The sequence below is a fragment of the Halichondria panicea genome, chromosome 16 (genome assembly GCF_963675165.1).
Source record: "Halichondria panicea chromosome 16, odHalPani1.1, whole genome shotgun sequence".
NCBI classification, from domain to species: Eukaryota; Metazoa; Porifera; class Demospongiae; order Suberitida; family Halichondriidae; genus Halichondria; species Halichondria panicea.
This window is the reverse complement of record NC_087392.1, coordinates 4,990,293-5,016,941: the sequence shown is the minus strand read 5'-3', so window position 1 is coordinate 5,016,941 and position 26,649 is coordinate 4,990,293. Positions and strand designations below refer to the sequence as shown.

Genomic DNA, 26,649 nt, shown 5'->3' with positions numbered 1-26,649 from the left:
ACTAGTAGCTACTACCATGTGAACTGAATTATACATCTATGTATGCATGCAATGCAATCTGTGAATGTATAGTATACATACATTACTAAACACCCACATTGAAACATGAAATACAGTTACACAGCTTAATGGGATCACCATGGTACGCACATACACGCATGCAGACATAGGTGTGTTTAGTAGTCCGATTTGTCAAAAAGTAATAGTACTTGGCTAAGAACAACATGAAAGTTGTTATTACTGTCTTCACTCTATAGTGCACACACCCACACACTCCCACCCACACACACAATACGTAAATAAGTTGTTGTGCCAAGCAAGAGGAAATCTCCTATAGAAATGTCTCCCTATCCCATACCCGATAACTATGCGTTTCAAGGAGAGTGTGCCAAAACAGAACGTCTGGACATGACAGAGATTCTCCTATAGAACTAGTAGCTCATGTATTGTTTACACTGTTTAGTAGTCCAACTTGTATAATAATTGTTAGTACAGTAAACACACATTGAAACATGAAAGCCATCAAAATAACAACATTGTGGATAAGCTAGTGAATTTAGCCTTAATAATATCAAGAGTATATGATAGAGAAGAGAGTATCGAACGTAGGCATACTGTACATCGGAGAGTAATGTGACTTCCTGTATCTGTCACAACCTTGGAATTTGCACACTGACCAATCCAAGTGTGGGTGATGTAATCTATCAAGAAAGTAGATTACATCACCCACACTTGGATGGGTTGATAGATTACATTACCCACGCTTGGATTGGTCAGTGTGCAAATTCCAAGCTTGTGACAGATACAGGAAGTCACGTTACTCTCGCATACATCTGATGTACAGTATGCCTACGTTCTATACTCTCTCTCTATCATAATTATACTCTTGATAATATAGCTACCCAGTTCACAGTGTTTCATCAGTTCAGTAGTAAAGTAGCGCTTGGCCAAGAACAAGATGAAGGTTGCTATTACTGTTTTCACTCTACTGCTCTGTGTGGCTTCAGCTGTTGGAAAGCCAGCAAGGCCACAAGACATTACGAAATGTATTCAAGAAATATGGCCTGACTTGCAACCAGACTTGCTTCAACAAAATAATGGAATGTATTAAAACTAACTTGAAGAGGTACAGTACCAATCAGTAAAAAGTCCCCGTTCTGTTATCCCCGTTCTGTTAGCGTAAAACGCACCGCTCCCGTTAAAAAAACGCACAATGAACACATATGCAGGAAAATTGCTGAGCAAGCAGATTTATTAACTTGTGATGGTATACAGTGTATAGCTAGCTAGTTTGTGTGTGCGATTGTCTAGTGCTTTAGTTAGCTTAGTTAATGATGGATGCTATTTTGCAACAGTGTGCTGTTGCCTCAGTTGTTCTTAGTCTCGCATCAGCCCCAAGACTAAGCTGTCCTCCTCTGTGACATGGAATGACTATTTTTAAAGACCATCGTCTCTTCTCCAGTGCTGTATCTAACTGTCAGCGTACTTTATAACTAACTCATTGTACAAATCATTGTTCAATTTTTCATCATGACGTCATAAAACTGATTATAATGAGGGAAGTGGTCTGTTCTACATGCGGTTTAACGTAACTTGTTACTGTATGTTGTAGGACCACGGAGTCTCGTATTACACTCTTTTATCCAGTGTATAATGCTTGCTATTTGAATCTCTGTGTGCCTGCTTGTGCAAATAAAGGCAATGACTACCTCAAAGAAAAGTGTGGAGTGTCACTAATTGTAAGTTTTTTACATGTATATCTGGTTTTATACTAGGCTAAACAGTGAACAAATGTACCTGTGAAAATATGTCACCTTAAGGTATATAATTAAGCTATACCAAAGAAAAGTGCAGAACCTTGTTAACACCTCACACACGCATATACACAGATAAGTTGCTGTACTAAAGAAGAAAAAGACTTCTATACAGATATCTCTGCATGATTACTTCTCTATCTCATGCACTACCTGGTAACTGTGTGTTTTCGGTAGAGTGCACCAAAACTGAACGTCTGGACATCACAAAGATTCTCCTACAGAACTAGTAGCTATACCACATTATTGACTGCATGCACATAGGACATTTGTGTGAACTGTTTTTAGTAGTTCAGTTTGTATACACACACGTATATGCAGTGTATAGTACATGTATACTAGAGACACACATTGAAAAACATTTATACAGTTTACACAGAATCATATTATTGCATAATGCGCAGGTATATAACACTGCATGTCTGTGGCATACGCTAGCCTACTGTTATAATAGCAATTTGTATAAACTTGAAACATGAAAGCTACTGTTTATCAAACTACACTTTACACACCTAACGGATATGTATAAGTGTAGATGATTACTCCGACACGCCCTCGAGCTGTACAAGCAATTAAGTGTTGCATTAGCCGTGCAGCTTGAACGTACATGTAGTAATAAATAGCCGACTTAGAGCCGCAGTTATAATGATATTCATGCATTCTGCGTTCCTTAGATGTACTACATTTAATGAGATTCATGCATTTTGCATACCATATTTCAAGGGTGGAGGGGGAGTGGGTCTAGTGGGGTGATATAGCTAGTGTCATAGTCGCCTTTGATGTGCCCACATGCAGACTATAGGCTACAAGGCTACAAGCCTATATATAATATAGTTAATACTGTCAATTCTCAACAGCTTTATCAGTCGGTAGCACTCACGATCAGGTCAAGAACAAGATGAAGGTTGCTATTACTGTTTTCACTCTAGTGCTCTGTGTGGCTTTAGCTGTTGGAAAGCCAGCAGGGCCACAAGACATTCCAAAGTGTCTTGAAGGAGCATGGCCTGACTTTGAAACCCAAGATAAAGCTTGTTTCAAAACGATAACGGAATACATTGTAACTGAAGAGGTATGTTATAGACACCACAGCCTCACATAATAATGATATACTCTACTGCTACCCCATGCAAGGGAGATGCTAGCTACTTCAGTTCTCTGTGTGCCAGTGCTTGTATAACAGAAGCCAACGACTACCTCAAAGGAAAATGTGGAGTGTCCCTTGGGGAACAGTGTAAGTCTACTATACACCAGCTATATCTACCTACTGGCAATCATTATCACATGCACACTATATGTTGTTGTCTTGATACAGTTTGTGCTAAAGACCCGGAAGACCAGCAATACTGCTTCTCATCGATAAAAAAAATCGTTACTTTCGGGCAATTATGGAATGCTTTCTATAAATCTTGTTACGGGAAGAAGGACTGCAATGATCCCACGTGCAATGCTGCCATCGAAAAAGTATGATAAAACCACTGCTAACACCCACCCAATTCTGAGTTAGCTGAAAGCAAGCTCTATACTCTAGCACACTTTGATAATTATGCCTATTACAAAAACACCAAACCTTTGCTTTCCTCAAAAACTGACCACTGTCAATACCACACCCCACACCCACACACACACTCCACAGATAAGTTGCTGTGCCAAGCAAGAGGAAGTCTTCTATGCAGAAGTCCGAGGTTCCACCCCTATCCCAGTACCTGGTAACTGTACACTTCCAGTAGAGTGTACCAAAACAGAACGCCTGGACATGACAAAGATTCTCCTACAAAACTAGTATAGCTACTCCATTACTGACTGTATAGAACTCAGGACATGACTGTACATTTAGTTATTACATGTGCATGTCACAAGCATGCAGTTTATTGGTACTGCATCACTTAGAAAAGCTGTAGGCCAGCAAATACTGATAATAGTACATCAAGTAGTCTAACTTGTATTACGCAACATTAATATTATTACGAGACTATACTGTTCCGAGGCTACACTTGTAAACAGTCAATATGATTCTTTGAACAATCATTCATATAATAATTAGCCTGTGGCTATCTAACAATCAAATAAGTACTAGGAACTGGCTAAAGCTAGTATACCATAAACTAGTATTAGTTAATGTACAGTGTAGAGGGGTTTATGACAGTAAACCTCCCGACTACGAGGGCGTAGCCCGAGTGAGAGGTGTGGTTTACTGTCATAAACCCCGAGGAACTGTGCATTAATTGATATATGTCCCATCTGATTGGCTGGCTAGTTGCATCCAGCCTATATAAGCTTGCATGACTACCACATAGCAACACTATTCAAACAAGAAGACAACTAGGAAAAGAGAGCTCGTCCACACCAGGGCCCTGTCCACACTCAAATCCTTGCGCAGCTTGGACAAAATATGAGCAGCCAGCCCCTCCCTCCAAGCGAACGGTACAGAGCCACTCCCCCTCTCTGTTCAATTAGTCAGCCCCTCCCTCCACTTACTGCCCAGCAACCAGCCAGAAAAAACAACACAGCTAGCTCTAGACAGGCTGACCAGCTCTCTTTAGCTATGCCAGGCTAGTAGGCAAGCAAAGGTAAGCTTAAAATAGCCACTCCTATATTATTATTAAAATGGCTTCTTTTTCTTTGCTGAACAGGCCCAATGCAGTGCAGTGCGTGCAGTCAGTCAGTACTAGTGCTAGTGAGCAAAAAGCTCAGCCTGAGCCCAAGCCCTCTCCCAGAGTGTCTCTAAAGCAGCTCCTTACACAGCAGAATTGTTGATGAACTAGTCCACAGACTACACCCTCTGTCTCTATGTTTTCATTTATGACATTTTGATTTCATTTCTCATGCAAGACATTGCATTCATTTTCATTCATCGAAAACATTGTTGCTGCATATGCTTGAGGTGCCAATTTATGAGCCATATTTTCCCTTGTAGCCCTGAGGTGCCAATTTATGACAGTTAAACCCACTAGACTACATGGCAAAAGTGTAGTAGGTGGGAAATATAGAACATTACAGAGACTATTGCACAAAATTAATGATACTGTAACAGTAATGTATAGCGTCAATAATGGAGCACATAAATGGATGAGTAAAGCCATATAGCTACGTAAGCCCATCAGCCATTTGTGAACAAGATGAAGGTTGCTATTGATTTCACTCTAATGGTGCATGTGTGTGGCTATACAGCTGTTGGAAAGCCTCAAGACAATCAATGCATCACAGGTGCTTGGAATCAGTTCAAAAGCGTGGACTCAGTATGTCACGACAAGGTCTTAAACATGCTAATAACAAATGTAAGTTTATATACGTACTGTCAGGAAGGAGTGCATGAATAGGAATATCTGACTCCCACGCACATGCACTCTTGGTACTCACTGTATATCTATCAACGCATTTTTCTGGCAAATCAAGCACACGGACAGTTCCATGGCTGCAATGTGTGCCACTGATTGTCTAAAAGCAGCCAATGACTACTAGCTTAAAGGCCGAGTGTGGAGTGGCTCTCTTTGATCCTAGTGAGTCTATACCTTCTCTCTTTCTTATGCCTCTAATTGTTGCGTTTGTTTTTTGCAACTAGTTTGCTCTAAAGATGACGGAGACCAACACTATTGCTACACACACCAGACAAACTGCTGGAAACCGGATTACAAGTTAAGCAAGTTATACAGTGACCTTGTGCCAACATTGACTGCAATAACCCAACATGCCGTGAAAATGTACGTTTATAACAGAGTAACTGATTTAAAATACAGGTCACTTGCTGTGCCAGGGAGCAGACTATTTACGAGGAAGATAATGGACGTAGTCCTCGATTTCCTGACCTTCCCTGTAACTGAGTATTCCGAGATTGTACCAAATAAAAAGTTCTGGACATCATTAATTAGCCTCTCAAGGAAACTGTAGCTACCCATTGAAACTTATAGTAACAATTACGACTTGTATATTGAACTCTATAGTTCTCAGCGACAGTGAAAAAAGTTTTTAGTATAGGTGCGTGTGAGTCACTTACTTGTAGCCTAAACTGTCGGCGAGGTTGATAGTCTCGGGGGCCACACCCTCTGCTACTGTCCGCCAGACCGCCTCTTTCCCGTCCTTTCCCTGTCGCTCAAGCATGTCATGGACCCAAGAGAAACGGGAGGCCAGCATCTACAGCGTAACAAGAGGCTGTTACTACACAGTAGTCTATACAGCTAGACTTGTATTCATTATAATGAAAATGAGAGTTAATAGTGGGAAAGAGTCGGACACTGTATTATTACAGTAATTGTACGTACTAGGAACATTTGCCATTGAGCGTCGGTCATCCAATCGAAGGGTTTCTTGCCGAAGCCGACGTGAGGAGCCCCACCCCCTAACTCCAGACAGCCCTGAGAATGAAGGCCCTTGACATTATACGCCCGGCCAGGACTGGGGGAAATGAGGAACTCCACCTCTTCTCGTGAACCACGACCTTTGTTCATCTCAATCTGTATATATAGAAGCCATGCAGTCGTAATTCAATGGCTATGAATTTATTTGCTTTGAACTTAGATATAAAGTCATCCACCCATACCGCACGTATGCACACACACACACACACACATGCGGGGGTACCTCTAGTGAGAGAAAGAGTGAGAAGAGAAGTCTATCTTTCTCAAAGTAGCCTCTCACAAAATAACTGTACGCTGCTCTGGTCATCTTGAGGAGTGAATCTTCCCCCTGGATACGACTGTAAGAGATCAAAGGTCAAATTGTTACATCAACCGTCATGGCATGTGTAATGTCATACGTACACGTACGTATACACAATATTATTACAAGATATGGAATGACAGGTTGTTTGGCAATTCAGTATACCGCCTGTACTTCAGCGTAGACCCCTTGGCTATCACAAAAATATAAGTTCTCATGCCTTCTAGACCAGCCAGCTATCCCTGTGGTAAATTTTCTGACACCTCTAGCCTAAAACTCCTATAGAGGCTCTAGGATTGATGCATAATATACGTATAGTCTATAATTATGTGCAGGCAGACAAACAGCATACAGAGCGCAGGCTCTACACACACACACACACACACACACACACACACACACACACACACACACACCGGTGCAATAGTATCTGACCTTCCTGCTTGCTCTATGAATGATAAGAACACGGCCTGTATACTGGAGAAGGTGGTTCGGTAGAGGGGCAGTAAATAACCCATGGCAACCACAACGTCCGTAACGACACTAGCCTGAGAGGAGAGACTGCGCAGTACACTAAGGTGCACATCACTCATCAGAGAGTAGTAGGAGACTGCCTTGCTGAGTCTGGAGATACAGTACAAGGAAATCAGTGCACGTACAGAATTATTCATACTGTCAAGGTATAGTTAACAAGCATGAAATAAAAGCCATACAGTCCCTTCTTATTACACGGTCATGCAACTTCCAGAGCAGAGGAGGTATAAGACACGCGTGCCTCAATTTAGCAATTAGCCTCTGCAATAACCTTGAGCATGGGCACAATTATGCCTCAATTATCCGCCCACGCTCAACGTTGTTTCAGAGGCTAATTGCCTAATCGAGGCACACGTGTCGTACCTCCTCTGGCTCCAGAGGAGGTACAACACGATCAAGTGATGCAGTTTTTAATTACATTCATTTCTCCATGTACATGTATACCTTGATAACTGCATATCAGAATGAAGTCATGCTACAAAACTTGAAGACATAATAATTTGGCTAGATTTTTCATATGATTGATAGAACTTGATAGGTATCAGGGTCAGCTGACGAGATATTCACTATTTACCTTGTATATAATTGATTATAAAAGTATTTTCAAAGCACTCTTACAACGTACAGCTAATCCATGCACTTATGTGTACACACACTCACCCTTCCTGTGCGTCTTCGTACGCCTTGTTCTGTAAGAGAATAGCTTTGGTGACTTTAGGCTCCTCCACACCCTCTCCCACAGCCAGTAGTCGCAATAGCTCTGCCTCAACAGTTAGTAGTCTCTCTGCTTGTCGATGTATCTCTGTCCGCAGTTGCTGACGATCGTGGTAGGTCTTGGGATTTTGCAGGCTCAGGAAAGAGTCCAGGTGTAGCTCAGCAAGTCCCTCTCTCTCTGGTTGAAATACAAGCACAGAGGTTAGCGAGGCAATGGCCGGAGGAACGGAGGGGAGAGGATCAGAGGATACCAACAGGAGATTGAACTGGGGGTGGCATTCAATCTCCCTATCGCCAATCTATGTGTATATGGGGGAGGGGGGATAAGAAATCAAATCAGTTCATGCATGGCAATCAAAGTTAGCTACATATATATAAAACCAGCCTCGTTTTGAAAGCTATTTAGGCCATCAAAAATGTAGCACAACTCACCATAACTTTCTGAGGAGTTGTTGCCCTTGAAATGACCTTCCTGATGAGTAGAGCGTCCATGAGACGAGTATTAGTCACCAGAGTCTGGCACTCCACCTCAGTTACTATGAGAGTGGCTCCCTCCATCATGCTCCTAACCAGCACAAGGCCAAGATCAGCATCCTGCGGTGGTGGGTGGGAGGGGTTATAGAACAGTATACGTATTGGGCTTATAGAATATAGAACCCCTACTGTCACAAATTTGATGCATAAATACATCACGTACTTTACACTGTAGCTTTCAGTCTCTATATACTAATGAAGAACTTAAGAAAAATCAATCGGACAAGATTTCATCTACTACATGTATTTCATAATTGACATACAATCAGGCCATACCTGAAACTTGACAAGGTTTGCTGCCGGGTCCCTCTTAGTTAGCCATGCCCCCACCATGTTCAGGGGATCCAGTACAAAAGGCCACACCCCCTTACGAGGGTACGAGATAAAGCAACCGTTCTGCTGACTTGTCAGATCAGGAGGAAGCTCCTCCAGCATGAAGTGGTACAGGGCAGCCTGCAGGAGAGGGGAAGAGAATCAAATGATAGCTTTACATGTACGTATATCAAACGTAGATAATTATGCAGACTTATAACGTAATTAGGTATTTTGATATGAAAACTGGCCCAAAATGAACTGTTTTGATAAATTACTTCTCCGATTAGGAACTTTGGGTAGGACGACGGTGTAAGGATGTGGTCATCATTGATGGGTAGTCCGCAGTGCTGGCAAATATCGAGCAGTGCGCTGAACAGAGAGTGTCTTTGACTGGTCTTCAGTATAGGGAAGTAGACAGTGAAGGCCGCAGCAAGGATGCAGTTAGTAACCACCACCTCAATGGAGGGGAGACTGTCCAGTTTCCTGTGCCAAGACTCTTCACGTATCTTCAAACTATGAGGGAGAAAAAGTAGAGACCACCGATAAATGGCAATAAGCTATATTTAGCTGCTAAAATTGCTTGCAAAACTTGAGTTACAACCAGATGATGGGCCTATAGTCGTTATGGGGTACCATTTCCAATTTTTATAGCCTAGACCATTCTCCCTATACCTCTCTAACAAGTGGTTGGCAGTCTTGAGCTTCTCAGCTAGCTGCTGACAAGAAAGTCCAAGAGAGTGCTTCTCAATGACTGCCCTGTCAAATGTTTCCTGCAGGGAGTCTACCTCTTCTTGAAGAGCCGCTAGCCCCTCCTCTTCAACCTCCCCCTCTTCCGTCAGGTCCTCAAGGTCAGAGGTCATACAATGAGTGAGGGGGTGGGCCATACTGGACTCTGGGCGAGCTTCAAGATCCTCCAATTTCTTCTGAGCTCTGTAAGAAAATCAGAACACTCTACTATTGCACATGTGATAGATACATAATTATGTATACCATGTACGTACAATTTACAGCACCCAAAGACAAGTAAAATTAATACTGAACAATTCAGTTACATGTTAGTTACATGTTAGTTCACAAGCCACTACAAGTATACAGTACGTCTTGGCAACAACCTAATGCTGTATGTGCATAGATACACGTAATACACATGCATGTACACACATGCATAATTATGACAAGTATTAAATGATATACACACAAACAGATGCTATTTTGTCTTACTGCTGCAGTTTATCCAGGGCCAGGTTGTAGGGTTGCAGACTGTGACTGTAGCTGACAATGGAGATAGCAAAGGCACACATGTTTGCAGCACTCTCAGCTGCATGGCGGGCCATAGCAACAGTGATCAAATCCATGCCACTAGTGGATTGCCGACGGTTACTCTCTGAACTAACAGTACCCGAACTACTAGCTGACGTCTCAAGTTTAGACTCGATAAGCTTCACTGCATCTCCTGACAAACCATCCTGCCATTTCAGACGATTTAGAAGATCTAGGAATTTCTGAGAGTCACCGATAGAAGACTGGACCGCTTGCCATTGTTCTTTCTCCATCTTGGCAGTTTCAGCTCCAGAATGAGAGCCTGAGGCAACAGGTAATCGTCTCTTGGAGGAGAGAGTCGTTGTTCCTTGTCCGGAAGTAGATTGCGTGCTGTCAGACTTGTCCCCGGCCTGTGTCTGGTGATCAGGCTCCCCATACTGCTGTAACAGTGTGAACATTAGCTCCATGATAGTACCGACAAGACGTGGGGGGCTATTGAGGGACTTGATCTGATCGATTGTATTTCGATCGATTTTTCCCTGGAAACGAAGCGCCTTTTCTTTGCTTTTCATCATGTGTTGTTTGGCTGCTAGTTCCTCACTCTCGGCTTGTACCAACTGCTCCTTTGATTTCTGTAAGAGAGCGTCGTATCGTGAGCTACGGCGATCACCAAACAAAGACAACAGCTCTTCATCATCATCTTCATTCTCTGCCAAAAGTCTTTCCTGCTCACTGACCATTTGCATGGCGCTCAGAACACTGGAGCCTTGTCCCAATAAAGCTTTGAGTTTCTCCAGTTGGCAAGACTTGGACGTCAATTCTTGGAGAAGGTTTGAAGATAAATAGTTTGCTTCCTCATGCTTTTTTCGAAGTTCAGTAACTGTGCTTTTCATAGTTTCAACTTCTTTTTGCGTGCCACTAATAGTCTCCAATGCTAAGCTCAAGTTCTTTCGGTCAGAAATCAACTCTGAATTTTTCTTCTCAAAAATCTCACTAAAGCATTCTAAAAATTCCGTATGCTTAGTAGGACCGACATAGGGTAGTTTAAACTCGACAGTGTTCGATGTACTCATCTCTTGATCCAGCTGCAAAACTTTCTCAATCAAGCACTCTAGGGATGAAGGTGATTCAATTTTCTCACGTTTACCGAGAGCCTCGGATATGGTTTGCTTTGTTGCTGAGCCTAGAAAATGCAATAGTTGGTGTTTTGGTAGGTAGGTTTGTTGTAAGTGACCGGGTTGCTGTCCAGTATATGTTAGTTGAGAGGTCTCTTTCATAACGTAGCGATGTATAGCAGAGAGACTGGAGAATAGCGACTGCCTGTATGCATAGGGAAATAAGCTAGTGTTTGTGTACGTGTATATACAAGACAATCCCTCAACAAAATCTACCTTTATAATTACATCAAGTCTTAGTAGATACTAGACAATGTCTTTCCTTGTTATTAATCGCTCCCTTCCAATGTTGACACTCAGTGTACATGTATACATGCATGCCATAACACTCAAACAAGTTTTTTTGATTATGGTATATATTGGATCACCTTAGAGAGCTGCTGGTGTGTCGCTCCACTGAGCTTGCTGATAACAAGTGCTGGGTGGAGCTATCGACAAAGTCCTGTGCCCAATCTTGCACCCAGATGACCTTTGAGCCCTCCATTATTCCTTTGAAATCACTACGAACAAAGCCATGCAGCAATCAACAACTTAATTATAGGGTATGCATCGGCAAGTGTACACTCACTGTGCTGTGTGTGCCAGTAGTGGAGCTGTGGGGGGTAGGCAGAGGACCACCCGCAGGTTACGATACACACGTGCTATGAAGTACTGCATGGGACAAGTCTCCTCACTGGGAAAGTCTCGTTTGATAGAAGGCAACAAAGCCTGCATGGATAAAGATAATGTGTGTGTAGTGTGTAGTGCAGTGCTGCAGAAGATAAAGGATATGGGCAAGTACATCAGCTATCTATCACATGGTCTGTGTCAAATGAAAATAACATGCACGTATATAGACGCATGCATATACTTTTACAGTATACAGATATGTACAGCTTTAATTGATGATGTAGCTGTACCTGTAGCAGTCCATCCATCTCATCATTGGTGAACAGAGTGGCCAGTTCTCCTGTGGCCAGCAAACTGTTCAAGGCATCCAGCACATAACTCTCTCTCATATCACGCTCCTAGAAAAGGAAAGCAATTTATGTACAAACTATTGATACGGTATATCAACATACAAGAAAGTTAAAAAGCTGTGAATATTTACCGCGTGTAGCAGAATGACTAAAAGTATCATTTTTTAGTTGTAAATATCTACTCACATTTAGTATGATGGAGACTGGTCTTCCCTCGAGTCCAGCTTGTCTAAACAAAGCTCTCAGTCCATCCTTGAAGAGGATCTCTTTAGAAGTGTCCACCGTCTGTAGACTGTAGCCAGCAATGTAGAGGGCAAAGGTCGCAAGGGTGTGGAGCGGTAGTCCCAGGGATCCAACCAGCATACAATTACCCCTGTACACAATGTAGAGCGTTTTAGTTAGGCTGATTATAACTATAACTTGAATATGGAGTGCCCAATTTCGAAATTATAAAATGCGTATTTGTATCTAAAAGCTTATGGACGTTTATAATCTTTGCTGGATTAAAATTAAAGACTTACTTAGGTAGCTTGATGGCTCTGTGAAGTGTGGTGAGCAGCCTGGTGTTGTTAGTGGAGAGCTCTAAAGAGAATGCTTCACCATGCTCCTCACGATATCGCCTCAGGAACTGGCCCAGGGACAGCCTCAGCTCAGTCCAGTCCCTCACGGCATGGAGGGATACCTGTAGAGGGGGCGGGGTTGGATGTACAACAATTACGTCTGTCTGCATGTTTTACAGCTCACTTGGAAGTTAGAGGCAAAAAAATAGTTCAGAAGTTGAGATCAGTACATGTACATTAATTATGGTCTACTTGTAAAAATATTTATCTCGAATAGTTTTTGCATTTTACTATTTGCCGCAAACTTCCGAGTGAGTCATAAAGTACTGTGTGATGAGGGGATGTGTGCACTATACACAGGGGTTCCCTGGCCCTCACCTCTGGTAGGGTGCACACTGGTGATATGACAGAGGTGGACTGATCATCTTGTTTCAACTCTGGGGCTATCCCACTTAACGAGAGGGGCAGTGAGGGAATATCCTCCTCACCTTCAGTGAACCTGACTCTCTTCAAGAGCTGCAAATGTGAAAAAGTCATGGGTGCAAATGATTTAACTTGTGCCTGCCTTTAGCTATATACAATGGAACAATTGTATTACGTATGAGTAATGCAAAAATGGGCATAATAAGCTGCTCTACGTTACGTACCTGATTACACTGTTGTTGTATTATCTGGTCCAGCCATTGACTGTCGCTTATTCTACACAGTCCTTCAACTAAAGCTCTCCTCAACTCGTGCCTCAGAGTGTACCGTAGTCTAGTGGGACAGATCGTCAGTAGCCCTGTAAGACACACCCCGTCTGTGGGGGAGCTGGTGGGACATACCCCCTCTGTGGGAGGTAGTCTGGGTGTGGTGTAGATCCCCCACCTGTCAGTCTGTCCATTGCTATCAGCACAGACACACAAACCCTGAGCAAAGGTCAAAATAATATGAAGTGGATACTTCAGAAGAACGATCGAAGTACGCAGAATCAAACTAGCAACAAGTTCTCATTGCAATAACACAAGCTGTCAACTTAATGGAGTATTCTCTGAATTACATTTACAGCAAACTCCACTAAAGATAATACCAACTCAGTTAACTATTAGTGCACCCCCTCCCCCTACCAGTACCTGATAGACTGACTCCAGGTGCCCCAGAGAGAACAAGTAGTGCCCTCTTCCCGGCATATCTGACACACACAAAGCCTCCCTCACTCCCACATAGACCCCGCCAATCACCAGGGCCAGTTGACTGAAGCTCCCCTCCATATCGTTGACATGGGAACTCAAATAGGTGGCCAATTGTAGGGAAATAATATTTTGGGCTTTTTCTTCGCTAAGCTCTGGTAGGTTGATTGTAGAAAATTGTCTTGTCAGTCTAGGATCTAGTGAAGTGTTACCGGCGGTTGCACAAGCGAATATCACCAAGTCTTCAATGGTGCAATGTTCGTTTCTCTTCTGTAGGTTGTGCAGACCAGATACGTCGGATAGTTGCCGTAGATACTCGTGGGCGGTGGGAGGGTGTGTGTGGGGAGTGTGTGGACAGTGGAGGTCATCGATAAGCCAGTTGAGCTTCTTGTGATGCTTCGGACCAAATGTATACCCTGAAATGAAACAGATACGTATGCTCCAATTACAACAGAATCTATATAAGCACCTGCGTATTATTTTCAAAACAGGGCCTATCGACTGGCAATAAGTTCAATGGATATCAACCAAGTATACCTATGACTTCTATACCACGATCAAAACTACTTTGGCTTTATAATTATAGCTATACTGTCCAAATGCTGTGCAATCCTACAAATCAGATTTTCTATACAAGTACGACGTATTTTGGGCTGGGGTTTATAGACTAGACGTACTAAGGTTGTACATGTAGTTGAGTATCTTTCAACAGCCATAATTTTAGTGCCGTTGATCCAATGTCAAATTTTCTGAAAGTTTCTTTTAAATGATGTGCAAAATTTTTTGGGCCACAATTCGGCCTTTTTTGGCCTTCTATGAAATTCTTTCTTCATGAACATTATATGTTGAAAGGTCTTTTTCTGATATTAGATCCTTGGAATTCAGCTGAAAGAGTTACCAAAACATTTCACTCTCTGCAGAGACGTACCTTGCCTATGATGGAAGTTGACCTGCATGAACTCGTGGAGAGGGGCGGAGTCAGTGAAGCCATTGAACACCGTCTGTCTCAGAGTCTCTGATTGGCTGTGGAGCAGGGCTGGACAAGAGGAGAGGATTAGGTATAAAGATCATCAACAGAAGAACGTAGTTTATACGAGGTGTATTGGGTAAAACAAGAAACATGGTTACGATTTAACAAAGAGTCTGGCAAAGAGTCATAAATAATTACGAAAACTGAAATATGCACCAACAAAAACACCAAAATATCGTTGAGTTTCTAGCAAGCAAATACACACAATGAGCTATCTCATACATGTCATGATCATGGAACAACGACGTACATATTATACTACTCCACCCGCCAATGCACACACTAAAAGCACATACACACATGCATGCAGCTGTTAGTACCAACCTCTCCCCTGTAGGTAGTGTCTAGTGATGGTGGTCTTGCCTGCTCCGTGGGGACCCACGAGAAGGGTGTGTCTACCAGAGGACAGGGACAGGTCCAACAACACCTCAGTACGTATCTGAGTGAGTGCATGGGTGTGTGTTATGATATATCACAGTACAAGCCCTCTGAACAAACAAAGGCCAACTGCAAATAATGGGGGCCATGCAACTAGGTTTAAAGTGAACAGTTTCGTGCAATAAAAGGCCACCGCTGTTTACATGTAATGCCTAAATCCAATAGTGCATTATCCACGTTACAACAGCATGGCTAGGGGATGTGACTTACTGTGTCTGCAGTGTCCACGAACACACTGCCTAACATGTCCACATGAGAGCTGACCTCTTGGGGTACCCTGGAGAACAAATAAGCCAATGAGTTTGAAAAATGATTGCTTCATGCACTAACAGTACATTTAAATGCAGTTTTAAACATCCATACTATAGAACACACCTGGATCCCCAGACATCCCATTCTCCCGACTCATCGACATAATAGTCAAACACAGAGAACTCTGAGTCATCATCGGGGAGGATGTTGGTGAGTGTCTTGAGCAGCTGACTGAACCGCCTCTGATCTTTCTCCCCCACCAACACACCTCCGTAGCTCCAGATGACACTAAACAGTAGCAGACGCTCCACGTGGACCTCACTGAACACTTCCGCTGTCTCTCGATAGATCTGAGGCAAACAAATAATTAATTATGATGTGATACATATTTACATGTACATGCCATTAATTTTGGTGTTTGGACCAAGTATGTCATGAGATAGAGCTAACTTTCAGCTACTGAGAAATGTTTGTATCACTTAAATTGGACTGTTTAAACTAAAGTTATGGGCACTCAAAGTTGGCCTGTCAAAAAGCCAGTTTTCTGTAAAAACGAACAAAGCAGTAATTTTAATTGCCATCCGATAACTCACGTCCAGTAGAGATGAGAGGAAGGCGAGACAAGTCTCCAGTAGGCCCACTTCAGAGTACACACTACTACAGCTGTAGGGGGGTGGGCAGGGGGAGGGTAATAACCTGACAGATTTTACTGGGAAAGATAGGAGGAGATAGGGAGCTATCTGGGGATAAAGGGGTACATACATCTTCTCAGGAGGTGTGCTTCAGGCAGACTAGAGCTTCTATGGAGCTCACCCTGACTTGATGAGCACGAACTCTATGACAGGGTCCATGACTTGAGTCAGGTACTTGGTGAGAGTGTCGCCCTCCTGAGAGCTCCTGTTGGCACACCACCTCTTAAACACACACCGCCATCCAAGCACACAGCTGTCAAAGTACACCACTCCCTGAAAGTGAATTAATTATTAGTACTAGCAAAAATTTGTAAAGTATATAGCAGTTACGCAGTTGTCAATAATGATGAGTTCCAAGAAAATTTGTCGTTGTATGCACGCATAATTATAGCACTTACGCAGTTGAGTAGACAGGCTGGAGAAGCGTGGTCTAAACTGCCAGTCTCGAAGAGTAGCTTGATGCTCCCTCCTCTCATAACCAGGCTCTCTCCATTGCCCAGTGTGAGGGTTCGGTTATGTCCCAGTAACTCAGGGAGACACTCCACCCACTCCCCACACAGCGGACCATCCAGACACACCCACGACACACTCTGAGTTGCCTATAACAAGCAATTGGATAATTATTGCACCTGGAATAGTTTTTTGCATAGCAAAATTAACTAAGCAAGCTAAGTGCTACACAACTTTCACATTTGAAACTCTACATACGCAGTCTTGACTAGTAACTGAAGCATAAGCAAAGTATAATGTATGGGATCTCCTGCAAGCTAATATAGTCAGTATAATTATGCTATAACGTTAATACATACAGTACCTTGTGGGCCTTCCTGAATGCATCAGTGAACACACCGTCCACCCAGTCCCCTACTGGGGTCACATGACCATACAGATCCGATAGCCCCTCAAACACCCCGGGAAACACCCTCACCACCTTGACAGCACACCCCTCCTCCACTGTGCTGAGGGCCGAGGCCACTGTACTAAGAGCTGTGGACTTACCTGCTCCAGGTTGCCCAGCTAGGATCACAGCTAGAGGGAGAGAGGTGTGTGAGGCTGCTTTAGATATTACAGTACAATAGCTACAACTGCGCAACTGTATAATAGTGATAGTTAGCCGGGGGAAGCAGCGGGGGATAATTACACTGGTGATAACAGACACAGGGAATACACTTATACAGAGGTGGCCTTTGTTGAGCGGTTTTGCACAAACTATTTATTTGAAACCTGGCCTTTACAGTAGATATTTCTTCAGGCTCCACTGTATACACAAACAAACCTGCTTACCGTGTTTCTGTTGACTCATCAGTAAGAGTTGCTCTGTCTTCTTAATCCACGAAACTGTTGGCACTAGGCCAGCTTTAACCGCCTCTTCTCGTACGAGCTGGGAGACCACACCCATTTCCAGAGCCCCGCACATCACCCTCCGACTGGCCGTGGGTGTTTTGGGGGTGTGTACGAGTAAAGGAGGTAGGTCAAGACACAGCGGGTGGGAGAGTATGTGACCGAGGTCAACACTCACTGCAAACACATCCTTCACCATTTGAACGAACACCGGTAGCTCCTGTAGTGACGGGATCAAGGAAGCAATTGACTCATTCATTTTTTCAGGGATCTACACATGCTTGGTTTGAAGGTACACACATTATAGGAAACTATAGAAAGAGAAATCTTGACAACAATGAGTTGACTCAACCTAGATCTAGACATCGATATCATTGGCATATTGAGAACCTTACCACCTTAAACTATTCTTAATTGAAGCTACGTAATAATTGACTTACCTGCTCAGGGAACATGGGTCCTGCCACTGCCACCAGTGCTTGAGCTATGAGTGAGTGTTCCCTGAGGGCAGCAGCTGGCAGGGCCGCACCAGCTGCATTGGGTGTGTTATGGTGGGAGGGGGAAGGCTTGGCCCTCGCCTGTCTCAATAACTCATGACCGGGTGATCGACCAGGTGATCGCCCGAGGTTGCTCTGCTGTAGTCTAGACTCAGAGGGTTCCTGTACAGCAAGGAAGTTGGTGTGTTCTGGTGTGGCTTTACGTTGGGACTTTGTGGCCACTATCTTTCGTTGGACTGCCTCCAAGATGTGTGAGATGCGGTGGGTGGTCAGAGCCGTGGGGAGGGAGAAGCTGCAGACGGGTTGAATAGAGGCCAAGTAGTACTAATAATTATGTTCTTTTTAATTATTGCTGCTCTTTTAACTTTAGTATAGAAAGTAAATGATACACATTCAGTAGCTATATACGTATACTGTACCTAGTAAATTGCAAAAAACTACTTGAGATAAATGGAACACAGTAGACCATGGCATTCAAACTGCTACACTTATCTCAAGAACATTGTACATGCACGTAGCTTTATTCAATTTACCATTTGCCACAAACTTTAAGGTGAGCTAGCAGTATTAATGCTTGTATTGGGAGCATGTACTAAGCACGATGTAACTTACAATTGATCGGTGACCATTTTCTGTAACGTGACTAGCTTGTTAGCGAGTGGCTTGGGTCCCCTGAGTCCCAGTGTGCTAATCTTTGCCTTCAGGAGGAGGGTGGGGTCCGGCCGGGGGAGAGAGAAGGTGCGGAAGTGAGAGGAGAAGGAGGAGGGAAGTTTCCAATGCGGGGTTGACGTCACAAACACAGCCAACCGGGGCTGTAGTGATATCTGTAGAGGGGGAGGGTCATAGTGTGCATGTACACGTAGCCTTGTCTCCACACCCACTTCCTCTCCTTCTCTATATGCATTAGAGGGTAAGGTACGTACATGTACATGTATGCAGAGTGAATATTATCAATTGCTGCAGGAAATCGAAAATTGGCCAAGCAATAAGCCTCTAGCGCTAGCTGTAGTTTACTCTAACATATAAGTTATGATACATAGTTCACCTCTGCTCCTCCTACAAAGGTACACATTGTTTTCTTCGCTACCAATGCAGTCCTAATGGCCAGCATCATCTGGGAAAGCACTGAGATGGAGGGTGTGTCCAGTGTGTGTACGTCAGCAAGACACACCCAGGTCCCGTCTTGTACCACTCCCTCCAGTGTCCTGGCTATGGCCGCCGGGGTGGTGAGAGAGGAGCAGTGAAGAGTGTACACAAACCTACCACACAGCTGACCAATACCCTGTACGAGGAGGAGGGGCACATGTATATAACTGGTACAGTGAACCTATTTATAGATTAGCGTCTACCCCTTGTGGTAGAACAACATGCAGTGGCTGTAAAAAGAGGTGGCATGCTATGGAGACTTTGGCCCGGCCCAATAACCTGTATTATAGAGGGTAGCCACAAGTGTGTCAAGAGACATGTATACCCTGCATTGGGAAAGGGTATCTGTGTACATCTACATGTTGATCGAGAGCATATGCAGTTAAACAATTAAACAGTATATTTTATCCTGGGAAAAGATATAGCATTCATCACATTCTTGCAAGGATACTATACTTACCTTGATTGTTTGCACTTTACCAGATCCTACCGACCCCACCAGCCGACTAGAGAGGTGTGAGGACAAGGCCTACGAGAACACAACAGAGTTAATAGAGACAATATGCTGGTATAGTAAATTTTATGGTTTTTGTAGAAATCAGCATCACAACTTTAGTTATATTGAGTACCCGAGCATTTCCACGATTGAACTTTTCGTAGATTTGTTAAAACGAAATTGACATTTTCTCCCATGAAAATTACCCATAGAGCTACTTTACTTACTTGAGTGAGAGCGATGATGTAGTTGTCTGACTGTGGTGTAAACACGGGGAGTGTGTTACAGCCAGTGTACTCGTAGCCGTACGGTAACTCTTGATCCAAGCATCTCATCACTATGTTTCTAGTCTCCTCATGTGCCACGCCCCCCTCTTCTCCATCAGGAGGTGTGGTCTTGTTATCCTCGGTGAGGTAGGGACGAATGTAACGCTGCCACTCAAAGTCAGCAATGTCCTTTAGCTTGCGTTGACAAAGATCATCAACCACATCTCGTAACCATAACGATAGCTGGATCGAAAAGAGGCAAAAAATGTTAGTGCAAACATTTTCCAACAGAAATGCTATCATTTATTATGAATATTAATGTCAAAGCTATAGTGAGATGAAATCAAGACATTGTGTGTATAGTACCTGCGTCAATGTTTCCAGCTTGACCCTCTGTGCAGAGGTCAAAGGTTCATCAGTGCTCTTCCAAGCGTTTCTCATCAAGATGGTGGTGAGTTTACCCACTGACCAGTTACCAAACCGCCCCCTCACCCCAGGCAAGGCTCGTCGATCGTACCTGGAGGAGGTTACGTATGTGTAATAATATCAGACTCTTTCAGCTGCCATAACTTAATTTCAACGGTTTTCTGATTTTCTGAAAGCTTAGAAAGAGGCCTTTTCAAATTATGCAATTAAAAAAAGTATTTGCCATTTTTACTAATTATAGCCCCATGGTCCAAGGTCGAAAAATGACGAATTATGGCCCAACAAAATTTTGGAATGAAACACATCATTGAATGGAATGAATTGTCTCTTTTTAAGCTTTCAACTGAAGTTATGGCCATCAAAGAACACTATTACATGCTTCTATGCCCAGGACCGACATGTATTGTAGAGTATGCATGGGCACCTGCATTGCATTAGTGCTTGTTCACACTCTTTGGTCCACTGAGAGTAGATAGCCAGAGAGGCCACTTGTGTGGGGTGTTTGTGGGCACACTCTTCCAGGGAGAAGCCATCTTGTTGCACAGTGAGCACGCTCAGTAGTTGTTCTCTGACAGTGGCCTGTACCCCGGCTAGCAGGTGACTAGCCCACACCTCCACACCACCCTTGAGGGGGACCTGTGTCCAACATGGTGGTGGTTGAGCATGCATGAAAAAGATCACATTTGTAGCTATTTGACTTTATAACTACATGTAACGAGAGTTACAAGCTGCGCTGTGCTAATGCCTCTCGCCATGTTATGCTTTCGCTCAAAAGTATTAGTGAGTTTTACATTCAAGTTTGCATTTGCAATTGAGACAACAAACGAATTGAATTCCATACTTTATCATTCTCAAATGGTCTGTAGCCCAACAGTGGGAGCAAACCTTACAAAAGTATAGTTTGTAGTCTGTGAGAATAGTTTAAGCACAGAAAGTAGTATCTATAATAAGCTGAATGTAAAAAATGAGAAGAAAGTGTATATAATAGCAGGTATAGCAATCATAGTGTCGACTTATAAACCAACAGGAGACATAATACAAGAGAGATAAACAAGTGAGAATGGAAGAGTAGGTAAAATGCTGACTCAGCTAGAGCAAAAAGGATAAACTTTAAGCATATTATTTGATGACTATTAATATACTGATGACATATGTTCAGCCTCCTCTGCTCTGAAGTAGTCCAGAGGAAGTTGGAAGGAAGTTGAGATCACGTGCAAAAAGTCTACAACCAGCCCCTCCCACTCTCACTTCAATCTATAAAGAGTGGGAGAGGCTGGTTGTATATACTGTCACTTGTTCACAACTACAGACTGCAGCAAGCAGGAGAATCCCATGGATACTATGTCAACCCTTTTCACCGGAGTGATACTCTTTTCAATGCTGCTAGGTAATTCCAATGTATACACAATCATAAAATTTAATGTCTGCACGTAAATAGCCATTCGCAGTTTGAAGTTTTGCTTGATGAGAATTATAGGCCTCAGCACACTTTGCTGGCATGTACACATGTGCATGTACTTATTATGGTAACAATTTCTGTGTTGAATTGTGTTGTTAGCTATAGGCTCAAACTCAAACATTTCATTATACGAAAACACTTTTGAGAGTAGTATGACATCAGAATGTAACTAGTAGCATTAATGTTATTCCTATGATATATATCGATCGAGTTTTGTTTCACTGAATGAACTCTGCCACAATAGACTGCGTAAGTACCTATACCTAGTGTTCGTCGGTTAGACTATAATTATTATGTACAGTGGACGTTCAGACATAATTTTGGAAAACAACTTTTCGACTGCACTGCGACGACTCTGTACATATAGCCTGAGGTGCCTTGGCTTTTATATCACGGTTGGTCCTTCAATCAATGCATATAGTAGCGCTTATGCAGTCATTGTGGCAGAGTTCATTTATAGTGAGGGCAACAATACTTTTGGAAAACATTAGGGAGAGTGCATGCATCATTACATATAAAATTCACCAGCTATGAATTTCAAATCACCTGTCAATTACATCATTGTGTATAGAGGCTGTTTATACTGTTTGTACGTTGATAATCATATAATTTTATTTGTAACATTGTGTCGTACACTTTTCAGGTTCCCAGTGTCTCCAGTTTAGCGTCCGGAATACTGGAAATGTATATCAGTTCTCTTCACCTGAAAACACTGGCAATAATGGGGAATCGCTTGGTACTGTGACATGTACTGAGAATGGCGGTGCTAGTCTTGCTGGTCCTGTCACATATGCAATACTACAGCCAGTATCTGTACCATTTGTTCTTAATGGTAATACTGGAGTTCTTAGTCTTAAAACTGGAGAGATTCTGGACTACGAACAAAACCAACAGTACATATTTGACATATCCTGTTTTTATGATTCTGATTCATCTATCAGTGCGAGAGCTAGTGTTACGTTTTTAGTTGGACCTGTAAACGAGTTTAAACCTGTTTTTAGTGATGTCTCTCTTCAAGTTTCCGTCACAGAGCTTACCCCAATTGGCATGGTCTTAGTAGCTAGAGATTCTTCTGGTACTAGACAATACACTGTGAGTGATGGGGATAACGGACCAGATGGAGTACTACGATTCTTACCAAGCTCAGCAAACCCACCCGAACTTAATCAAGATTTCAGTTTGAGTATCAATGGTACGCTAACTCTAAATCAAATAATCGAGCTTGATACTGGAGCAACCTCAGTGAGACGTGCGACGTACCAAATAACGGTTTGTGATGGAAACCGTGTGGAAGCTGATTGCCCATTATTAGATGTTGTATTCCTTATCAGATCAGACAATGATAATCATCCGATGTTTGAGCAAGACGAGTACACTGTTACCGTATCTGAGTCAGCCCCCATTGGTACTAGCTTGCTCACTGTGGTGTGTACTGATACTGACCGCAATGGTGTGGGAGAATTTAGTGGCTTTACCGTTGAACAGCCCAGTGCCCCAGTTCACATACTTAATAATGGATCTATATTTCTCAAAGACAGTCTTGATTTTGAGAATTCTTCTAGTGTTACAGTTACTTTAGTCTGCTTAGATAGTGGTGGCTTACAAGATATTGCAACATTAGTGATCACCGTTAGACCAGAAAACGATGGTGTCCCCAGCTTCATCACAACTCTCTTTGAGTGTACAGTTTGTCGACAAGCAATCATTAGCGAAGAAATTTGTGAAGTTCAAGCAATTGACACTGATAATGACATAATCACATACACATTATCTGGACTAGGCAGTGAAAACTTTCAGATCAGGCCAGACGGTGTGTTAGTATTGAATGATGTAGTCTTGGTTGCCGAAGGATCTTTCTTTTACCTCACGGTAACTGCAAGCGATGGACTATTCAATACCAGCACAAATGTGCGACTTGCTGTCGACTGTTTGCTCTCCATTCCCGAGATCATTATTGTAGCAGTTTGTGGTGTGGTCTTTATTTTAGTGGTGATCATTGTCACTGTGATATGCTCCATTGGGTGCTACCAGTGGTGGTAAGTGACTAATTGTGTGCAATCTTATAATTGTAGTTGCCAACTTGTTCAACTTTAATTTGCAGGCTCATTAAGCACCACAAATTTGAGGATAGACTCTCTGCAAGAAGTGACAACATGGCCTCACGCGATCAAGAGCAGCTAAATTCAGTCCCACAGCGAGAAACAGTTTTCTCTGCAGATAATAATGGTCACATGCACTTATATATACACTCTGGTACATGTTTTATGATCCTCTTTATTTCATAGTCTTTCAACAAACATTACCAGTGAGTATAAATAATTAGTTTTTGAGTGAATATTTTGAAGATAGCTCATTGATTTCTGATTTGGTTGCTTGTGAAGAAGAGAACTCCACTGCAGGTGCTGTCGACGATGCCAGCGCCGATTGCACTGCTCCTATTGTGGACTTCAGTAACCATAACTATGCTACTGTCCTGCCCAAGCAGCTGGGGGACTATCAACCCTTCGCCACAGAAGGTGATTGATCATACCATGCACTTTCCCTGTAGCAATATTTGATCCACAGTGACGCATTCTCCCATGCATGTTATGTTATTGACATTTCTGTTGTTGCAGAGACCATTGATACTGAAGAAAATGTGAGCTATATGTTAAGATAGGAAGAAGGTGCCAGCTGATTCAGGAAGAATTATTAAAATAATTATGTAGTGATTTTAAAAGTAGAAGTAGTGTTACAATGAATCACCACTAGAATAATGAACTACTTCAGTGTGCTGAGTAATGATATAGACATATACTGTTGTCTTGTTATAGAACTGTGTGTAGCAGCTGTGTTATGTTTCTTTACATGAAGTTTGACAATTTTTGTTTCAAGGACGTTGCGAATGTAAACAGCAAACATTAAAATATACTGTGTTTAGCATACGTGGTTACCATTCTTCTGCATGTTTGCGAAAATAGGAAGTTATTCTAGTAAAGAGTATCAACTAACCCGAAACTGACGAGAGCAATGGAAAACAGTTACTGTTTTTCTTAGGGAGAGGCTTGACCATGAGTTGCCAGTGCTACATTGGTGTGTCGAGACACTGGATCTCTTATTGACAGCGGCTCTAAACATCAATGTTGAAGCTGTGAATTACATTTCACCACCGTTTTCTCAGCCTGAATACAAATTTCACGTGAACAGGTTGTCATTAACTGGTTACAAGATTTGGACAAGTTGCGGCTACAGACGGTGATAAAGAATTTGGAACAATTTCAGAGATTGAAAACAAGCCTGTCATCGTTATGAAGACTTTGACAGTAGTGTTGAACACACAACACACAACACCCACACACATACGCACACACAAACAAATCATTCCTGTTTTTATAGAGATCCGCCCAATTTCAAGGTTGTGTGATGCAAGGAAGTTTGAATTTAAAACAAATGCTGCAAGCTGCGCTGTGCTAATATCTCTTGCCATGTTTGCTCCTATTAGAAGAGGTAGGTTATATTTTTGATTGCAGACAATGAATGAATTGAATTCCACACAGTCATTATAGGAGAGGAGCAACAAAAGTCTATCTGATGGCTTGATGAATGATCTTCAAGGATGACCGTCTTTCTTCTAATTACAGAATCACTTCAATAGAAAACCAACTGTCAGTTTTTGCTCTATTTTGGGGTGGCAACCCATTTTATGAACCATTTCCATTTCGTAATTACTTTAATGTGGTGCTTAGTTAATCAGTTAGCACGACTATAACCAACAACCTACATACATGCAGTTAGCAAGTTTCAAGCACATGGTTTACAAGCCAGGCTCAGTTAAATGCTGCTGTTGCTAATACACATTCGATAGAACTACTTTATATACGTTGAGTGCAGATCAAAAACGTTGAAACTTTGAGCAGCTATATTCTAGGCAACCAGTTCACTGTAATCTGACAGTACAGTCTAGTCACAATAGGCATGCAGCTTTACAGCTCTTTCCTGACTCTTGTAGCTAACAAACAGCTAGCGCTTTAGTGCAAGGCTAATTCATAACAGAGGAGTAGGAAGATGTTTTTGTAAGGGGGTGCTGGAAAAATCTGGGGGTCCGGGGGCTTGCCCCCTGAAATTTTGGCATTCTACATTCCCGGAGATTAATTCTGAACAAATTTGGTATAAAATTATCAGTATCAAAATTTAATTAATTCTACTTGAGTTTACCTGAATTAATTGTTTTGCTATATACTTTAAATCTATAGAATCTGTTAAGTGGGTATGAATGTACAATAAAAAAAGATTGCATTGTGTCATTGTACTTCGGAGGAATGTTTCAATCTTCGCAGTGAAGAAAACGAACGTTCGGCAGTTAGACAGCATGTCTATTTTAGGATCCAATTACACTTGATCTATAGTCTAGATACCCTCTTTAGTAGCTGTTCATGGAAACTTACCATTGATGTCAAAAATGAGAGGAGACTTGCTTGTTTACTTGCCATTGCAGATACGCAATGTATGTGCTTGCTCTTTATAAGAGATATCAACGATGTGGTTCATCTAGCTGACCTTTGTTCTGTGTACGTAACTATGCTAGTATAGCTAGCTAGCTGTTCTGAACTTCATGGAGCAAGTAGGTAAAGTAGCTTGAGATAAGGGGGTGCTCCAGCACCCTGAGCACCCGTGCTTCCTACGCCACTGCATAAGTTGAATAGAAAGTTTGTGTGAAAAGATGATGCTATGAAAGATTCTGAAGAGACGGCAACAACCTTCAATGTAGCAATAACTCAAAAGAAGCTTTAGTTTGCTAATACACGAATAAAATCCAAGAGAACGTGGCTAGAAGCCTATATAGAAGCTGTTAGTTTTCGTCGCATTGCAACCGTTGAGCAGAGTTATAGCTGAAACTGACACACAGACACACAGTCAGCTTTACCGTATCCCTCGTGCGG

At 42.5% G+C, this 26,649-nt stretch overlaps 4 protein-coding genes across 4 annotated transcripts in view; 3 read left to right on the top strand and 1 right to left on the bottom strand.

Annotated features, from left to right (window-relative positions):
* Positions 1-124, top strand: part of LOC135349494 (uncharacterized) — a 1,314-nt gene extending 1,190 nt beyond the window's left edge. The window contains exon 4 of the mRNA XM_064548019.1: positions 1-124. This exon is cut by the window's left edge and continues 145 nt beyond it. Within this exon, the coding sequence (XP_064404089.1) occupies positions 1-5 (5 nt within the window). The 3' untranslated portion in view covers positions 6-124.
* The window catches only part of LOC135349474 (uncharacterized), a 72,942-nt gene that overhangs the window by 29,614 nt on the left and 16,679 nt on the right, over positions 1-26,649 (bottom strand). The window contains exons 21-54 of the mRNA XM_064547989.1: positions 20,696-20,907; positions 20,212-20,362; positions 19,807-20,088; positions 19,544-19,612; positions 18,983-19,219; positions 18,550-18,761; positions 17,881-18,229; positions 17,384-17,660; positions 16,914-17,128; positions 16,498-16,698; positions 16,221-16,372; positions 16,001-16,070; positions 15,531-15,757; positions 15,366-15,432; positions 15,042-15,156; positions 14,616-14,723; positions 13,631-14,103; positions 13,166-13,426; positions 12,897-13,034; positions 12,480-12,640; positions 12,145-12,331; positions 11,899-12,006; positions 11,568-11,707; positions 11,368-11,499; positions 9,786-11,144; positions 9,237-9,494; positions 8,840-9,077; positions 8,526-8,702; positions 8,148-8,309; positions 7,662-8,014; positions 6,903-7,091; positions 6,390-6,504; positions 6,071-6,262; positions 5,806-5,942 (exon numbers count right to left, since the gene is read on the bottom strand). Of these exons, the coding sequence (XP_064404059.1) occupies positions 5,806-5,942; positions 6,071-6,262; positions 6,390-6,504; positions 6,903-7,091; positions 7,662-8,014; positions 8,148-8,309; positions 8,526-8,702; positions 8,840-9,077; positions 9,237-9,494; positions 9,786-11,144; positions 11,368-11,499; positions 11,568-11,707; positions 11,899-12,006; positions 12,145-12,331; positions 12,480-12,640; positions 12,897-13,034; positions 13,166-13,426; positions 13,631-14,103; positions 14,616-14,723; positions 15,042-15,156; positions 15,366-15,432; positions 15,531-15,757; positions 16,001-16,070; positions 16,221-16,372; positions 16,498-16,698; positions 16,914-17,128; positions 17,384-17,660; positions 17,881-18,229; positions 18,550-18,761; positions 18,983-19,219; positions 19,544-19,612; positions 19,807-20,088; positions 20,212-20,362; positions 20,696-20,907 (7,724 nt within the window). The remainder of the gene's footprint in view (positions 1-5,805; positions 5,943-6,070; positions 6,263-6,389; positions 6,505-6,902; positions 7,092-7,661; positions 8,015-8,147; positions 8,310-8,525; positions 8,703-8,839; positions 9,078-9,236; positions 9,495-9,785; positions 11,145-11,367; positions 11,500-11,567; positions 11,708-11,898; positions 12,007-12,144; positions 12,332-12,479; positions 12,641-12,896; positions 13,035-13,165; positions 13,427-13,630; positions 14,104-14,615; positions 14,724-15,041; positions 15,157-15,365; positions 15,433-15,530; positions 15,758-16,000; positions 16,071-16,220; positions 16,373-16,497; positions 16,699-16,913; positions 17,129-17,383; positions 17,661-17,880; positions 18,230-18,549; positions 18,762-18,982; positions 19,220-19,543; positions 19,613-19,806; positions 20,089-20,211; positions 20,363-20,695; positions 20,908-26,649) is intronic.
* On the top strand, positions 2,579-3,788 carry LOC135349493 (uncharacterized). Its single transcript, XM_064548018.1, has 4 exons — positions 2,579-2,883; positions 2,946-3,045; positions 3,127-3,275; positions 3,448-3,788. Exons 1-4 carry the CDS (start codon positions 2,713-2,715, stop codon positions 3,592-3,594), a joined length of 567 nt encoding a protein of 188 aa, XP_064404088.1. The 5' UTR covers positions 2,579-2,712; the 3' UTR covers positions 3,595-3,788.
* Positions 21,170-24,603, top strand: LOC135349487 (cadherin EGF LAG seven-pass G-type receptor 1-like). Its single transcript, XM_064548012.1, has 5 exons — positions 21,170-21,658; positions 22,374-23,766; positions 23,832-23,956; positions 24,130-24,246; positions 24,346-24,603. The coding sequence occupies exons 1-5, from the start codon at positions 21,604-21,606 to the stop codon at positions 24,387-24,389; spliced, it is 1,734 nt and encodes a 577-aa protein (XP_064404082.1). The 5' UTR covers positions 21,170-21,603; the 3' UTR covers positions 24,390-24,603.